At 42.5% G+C, this 5,723-nt stretch overlaps 1 protein-coding gene across 2 annotated transcripts; it reads right to left on the bottom strand.

The window, feature by feature from the left end:
* Nucleotides 1–317: 317 nt before the first annotated feature.
* Nucleotides 318–5,508, bottom strand: rbmx (RNA binding motif protein X-linked). Of its 2 annotated transcripts, XR_012929006.1 has the most exons (10): nucleotides 5,233–5,508; nucleotides 5,025–5,134; nucleotides 4,503–4,609; nucleotides 4,263–4,422; nucleotides 4,034–4,180; nucleotides 3,750–3,867; nucleotides 3,101–3,229; nucleotides 2,943–3,034; nucleotides 540–645; nucleotides 318–453 (listed from the first exon to the last, which is right to left on the bottom strand). XR_012929006.1 is itself a non-coding variant. In XM_076046628.1 (9 exons), the coding sequence occupies exons 2-9, from the start codon at nucleotides 5,131–5,133 to the stop codon at nucleotides 1,871–1,873; spliced, it is 1,179 nt and encodes a 392-aa protein (XP_075902743.1). In that variant the 5' UTR covers nucleotide 5,134; nucleotides 5,233–5,507; the 3' UTR covers nucleotides 1,556–1,870. The 2 variants fall into 2 exon arrangements, 1 of the variants encoding a protein (XP_075902743.1); XM_076046628.1 differs by lacking the exons at nucleotides 318–453; nucleotides 540–645 and adding an exon at nucleotides 1,556–2,187 and having other exon boundaries at nucleotides 5,233–5,507.
* Between the last annotated feature and the right edge of the window lie 215 nt (nucleotides 5,509–5,723).

Below are 5,723 nucleotides of genomic sequence, written 5' to 3'. Positions count from 1 at the left end.
GATCATCACCCCTACTGGCAAACAGGCACCTCAACATATAGCAGGAGTCTCTCTGAGCGGAAAAAGTCAAACGTGCTAACCGTGCAAGGACATTCACCCTTCAGATGCATAATTCTTAGACGAAAATATCGAGGGAACCTTTTGCACAACAGCGAACTTCAGTAAATGCGATCCGTGAGATTACAAAAATAAATACATGTAAAAGAAATTAAACTAAAAAGAAATGTTTCAAAGTTAGCCAATAAAACTTATGAGGTAAGTACATGAAATACATAAAGAATTTGAATTCCTCAATGTCAAGACTCAGACAATGAAAGCTTCTTTAAATGCTCTTTATTCAAAATTATACAAAATGAGAAAAATAGATCCTCCCCCCGGTGTTCCCTCCGCGCCTCCAAAGCCTTTCCACTGTAGAAGACTTGAACTGCCTCCAGTGAAAACCTGTAGTTGCACCTTGAAGTCGCCACAAACACAGAGAAATGTATTCAATTATACCTTTGTGTTTTTCACAGTGCATTTTCAGTTTTTCCATGACATACCTGAGCTGGTGCACAGTGTTCTTATTGGTCCAACAACCTGGTCCGCTAACTTAGGAATGTAATTCAGGTAAATAGCAAGGCCATTCATTTATGAAGGCGTTTCATCCTGCAACAGAGAAGAAAATATTAACATGCTGACCCTTTGCTTAGCATGTATATTCATGAAAGTATCTTTAAAAACGTATTTTCGAATCCTTGGTTTGGCTGTGAACTTGTTTCAGTGGTTGTTTCCAGGTTGGCAGTTGAGACGGCGTTTGGCTTCCAGAGGTCTCCATTGTTTGATTTCGCATGCTCGTAGAACACTTTTCAGCATTGAGAAATGGCTCTTATTTAAAACTGGCTTTTAATTAACACAATAAAAAATGAAATGGGGTGTCCTTAAAAGTGATTTTTTTTTTAAAAAAAAAGAAGAAAAAATTGCCAATCATTTTCAAAAATGTTCAAACAAATAGTGAGGCTGAAGTGTCACTCAGCGGAATGAAATAAGCTGACTTTCACTGCTGAAAAAGAGAATGACCTTCCTGGAATCTTGCAGCATTTTGTCAATGTTAGGTGAAAACTGATAACGACAGGCAGATTCTGTTGGTTCATTTTCCGTTTTGTCCTGTGAGGCACCCCATATCTGAGTGGAGATCGCAATATAGGACAGTGAGAAACTCATGTACAGATGAGAAACAAAGAGGTTTGCTTTGCTTACCAGCTGTTGACTACCAGTGGAGTTGCATTTGGTTGTTGTCTTTGGTTTTGTCGTTGCATGCCATCATATGGCTCTAGGGTGACGGATCCATTTCCAAGGAAACTACATTGGAAAACTTTCACAGCAACATTTGTCTCATGCTTGAGGGCAGTAACGTCCAGTTGATGGCACATTGGATTTAGAGAGAACTTGGGTCACTCTTGGCTACCATAAGACCTTGAGCAGAGACTCATCTAAACTATACAGAAAGCTGAAAAGATTATGTGGTTCCTTGACACGGACAGTCTTTGGTCTGATTTGGAGCATGGATGAGCGACGGTCAGGGTAAAACTAAAAACTTTTATTAAGAGTAGGAAAGCCAGATGTATACGGTATTTCAGAATCCATTAGCACTGATTGTACAAAAACTGACACTAAACTGTACTGTTACATGAACAAAAAGGTATAAGCTACTAAAAAAAGGTACACAAATAGGTAACTAAAATGTTAAGATGCAATTCAAAAGGTAAGTTTTATATTCCACAGGTTCAGACATGGGAAGTTTCTCTTTTTTCTTATTTTTTCCCCCCCAAAAACACTTGTTAATTTTGCATGGACACGTATGTTTTCCTTTGTTGTGATTTCCAAGTCCAGTTTAGTATCTGCTGCGGCCCATTCCTCTATCGGGTCGACTGCCACCGCGGCCACCACGAGGCCCTCCACGACTTGAGCTGCTGTATGAATCACGGGGAGGGTAGCCTCTATCGACAGGGGGGGCAGGGCCCCTATCCTGCCTGCCCATTCGTTCACCACGGCTAGGTGGGTATGGGTCACTCCGACTGCTGGGGTAACTGTCACGACTGCCATAGCCATCCCGGGAACTGCTGCCATAGTCATCGTAACGACTGCCTCCACCGCTCCCACCATAGGATGGTGGGGGGCCCCGTGAAGGAGGGGCGCTGCGAGAGTTACCTGCAGGGTCAACGGGTCAGGTAATTGAAAGGTTCAATTGATACATTTTCTGGCACTTTCATGTGCTCATTTTTTTTTTGCCAATAGAATTCATCCTGTGACAAATGTCATGGAGGACACACTAAAACGTTCCATTATGCATGGGATCGTAAGTCTACCACGGACAAAACGTTGTTAAAGGCAGTAAAAAGGGCCGGTGTAGCTCATTACAGCATTCCATTGAGTTGCCATTTTTCCTTTCAGAACTCCAAGTGTTAGAATTGCAGCTGACGACGAGGTTTTCAGAGGTGTCTTGATGGATTTAAAAGGTTACTCCTTGAGGGAGTGCTTTGCTAGGGACCACAAACCGAGTGGCCGACAGATGTTTCCAAGGACTTATGGGGTTCCATACCGTTTCAAACTCTCTGGGAGACACATTCTGAGTTAAATGACGTTGCCACAAAACTGGTTTGCAGAGTGCAATGATATAATGAGCTTTGATCATTTGTTGGTGCAATTTCAACTTTTTTCAGCTGGGAGCCAATGTTTAGGTATTTGTGAATAATGAATTTCCAAGAATTTAGAGATGGAATATGATGAGGGGTCAATGCGGCTGCCTGATCAGCGATTTCTTCTGTGCTGGGGCGGGAAACTGCAACGTTTCCTGACTGGAGACTGCAGTTATCACTGCAGTGGTTTGGTTGGTTATTTTTGTAGCTCTTCTTTTTGCCACAGTTGTCTTCTTTTGCTACAACACTAATAAAGACATATCTTACCGTAACCCTCGTACGAGTCTCTGTATGAGCCACCACTTGGACGGTCCATGTAGCTTCTGGGCTCCCGGCCTCCACCATAGCTGTCACGGTCACTAAATAATATATTGACTCGGTTAGCTTTTGCCCAAGTGAGATCAGTTTAAACTTGTGCATCATACCTGTATCCCCTGGACATTGAGCCATAGTCCTCTCGAGAACTGGAATTAGAGTATTCTCTGTATGAATAATCTCTGGGAGGAGGTCCGTAGTCCCTTGAATCTCTGGAATTATAATCCCGACTGGAGTAGCTGTGGAAATGGCAACATAATTTGAAGAAATGTAACTTTGAAAAGTACATGGACGTACTTTGTGTCATCTGTCGTGATTCCTCAAAGGTAAAACTGCGCCTCCATGTGCTGGAACCGGGGATATGGGTCGTGCTGCCAAAATTACGGCAGCTTGATAGTTGCCGCAAAAACCGCGGGGGAAACTGCAGCAGTCTGCCCGGCTGCTCGTCGCGACTAGCCTCCTGCATGCTCAAGTCGGGGTCACCAATGTGGAGGTTTGCAAATACGGAGACGAGCAGTTGCGAGTGGGAGACATACTAGTTTATTGGCACTACACATATAGCCTTTTGAATCTCACGCCACCCTGTGTACACACCCCAATCCCTCTACGTCACTTCTCCTGGGCTGGTGTGAGACCATGGCCCCTAGTGTTCACCACAATATTCTCATTTAGAAGTCACAGACACAAAGTATTCTACATATTTTCTCATTGAAAGTTATTTGGTTAATTTTCCATGCATATCAAATTCTATTGTCATACCTGTCCTTTGAGTTGTAATGGTCATCCCTTGGTGATGGGTAATCATCTCTTCTGGACATCATGGAGTCTCTGCGAGGAGGTGTTGGGCCATAGGAATCCCTATCCCTCGACATGGGGGCTGCGACACACGCAGGAAGGAAAAACAAGCTAGTTAAACACCATAAATACTTCAAGCAGCTTTTATGATTGATTGCTGAGAAGGTACGACTGAAGAAGGAAGTATCCATGTTAGGCTCACAGTTTTTAAAGTAGCAAAGCAACCACAAATGTTCCTCTATACTTACGTCTACCCATTGGGCCTGACATGGCAGATCTTTTAGGAGGAGGACCTCCCCCATTACGAACTGGTGGTCCCCTCTTCATCGGAGGGGGTCCTCTGGATGACATTCCTTTGAAAAAGGAATCTCCATTCCCAGAATTATCATAGTAGTCTGGGGGAAAAAATTATAACAATTGAAAAACAAAATTTAATCAAAAAGCCCACACTTTCCAACTTAAGGTGGGAATTCACACCTCTTGATGGTGGGCCCCTCATAGGGCCTCCTCTGGAACCACGGGGACCTCTTGGTGCGCCGCGACTGCGGGAATGCATCATCGGGGGTCCTCGCCTTCCACCACTCTCAAACATAGGCTTTGTTGCTTGCTCCACTTTGATAGTTTTTCCATCAAGGGACTGTAATAATGGAAGAACAAAGTTACAGTCCCCACTGCAACGACGCTTAAAAAGCCATGACTAAAGAGACACACATTTACCTTGCCATTCATCTCACGTGCTGCATCCTTTGCATCACTCGGACTCTCAAAAGTGACAAATGCAAAGCCTCTAGATTTGTTTGTTTCGCGGTCCTTCATCAGAATAACTGAAAGAAATGCAATGTGAGGCAAGGTGATGTTAAGGAATTCTCAAGAAATTTGATGATTTGATAATACAGAATATTAGAGTATTCCAGAAACTAGAAGACATAATAAGTAGTTAGTTCAAATATTTGATGATTTTATGGCCCAATTGATCTTGTGGAAAAGAAATTGCATAATTTAATACTGTTGCTTAAACAATAGAGACAATATAACAGATTTTAAATGGAGTACAAAAATATCATTACAATTGCACTTCTACTGTAACATTTTTTTAAAAAAAAACGCGCGAATTTGCTGTACTGTAAGCATACTTTTTTTTCTTACGAAGTTAGTTTTTTTTAAACGAGCTTTATCAAAACATAAGTGTCATCTCGTCGGCTAACTTTGATGCTTAAAAAGGTAAGTGGTGATTGCTACCTTCGACGATCCTGCCATATTTGCTGAAGAACTGCTCCAGGGCCTTCTCGGTAGTTTCAGTGTTGAGACCACCGATGAAGAGCTTCCCGGGTCGGTCTGCCTCTGCCATGCTGCAAAATCCGCCATTATATGCCACAAAAAATCATTAATGGTCATTGTTTCATGGCAAGAAGCTTACAACTTCCAATGAAAACAGTAAGGCGGCTACCTTGTTCCCGGCGACAGTCTTGGGTCTGTCGAATGCCCGAAATGGCGATAAACGTGTCCGCTGCTGTTACCTTAGCACGTTTCACAGTAAACGTACAGCTACTGGGTGATTTTAACCCCAAAAATTGCTTGTAAACTACACTAGGAAACTCCAACAACAAAGTAAACAATGTTATTTAGCATGCAGTCACGCTGCCTTCGTTCGAAAAGACGCCGCGCTTTGTGTTAGCTTTTGCAACAAACGGAGGCTTTTTTCGACTCCACTTCCGTCTTCCTCCTCTTTATTTCCGGTAGAACAGACAACCCAAAGTGTAACGCGCCATCTACAGGTCAAACACACACAATTTTATTTAAAATGAATTAAGATATAAACATAACGTGCGGACAGTTACTGTATGTCAGAACACAAATCACACTAAAATAGCAATGAAGTTTGAGACAGCAGTAATACGTCAAAATACAAACGATCAGTGACGCATTACTACTTTTAAA

This window comes from Nelusetta ayraudi, unplaced genomic scaffold (genome assembly GCF_046127955.1).
Source record: "Nelusetta ayraudi isolate G7.1 ecotype Tasmania unplaced genomic scaffold, CSIRO-AGI_Nayr_v1 ptg000090l, whole genome shotgun sequence".
NCBI lineage: Eukaryota > Metazoa > Chordata > Actinopteri > Tetraodontiformes > Monacanthidae > Nelusetta > Nelusetta ayraudi.
The sequence above is the reverse complement of the archived record's forward strand: the minus strand, read 5'-3'. Positions and strand labels throughout refer to the sequence as shown.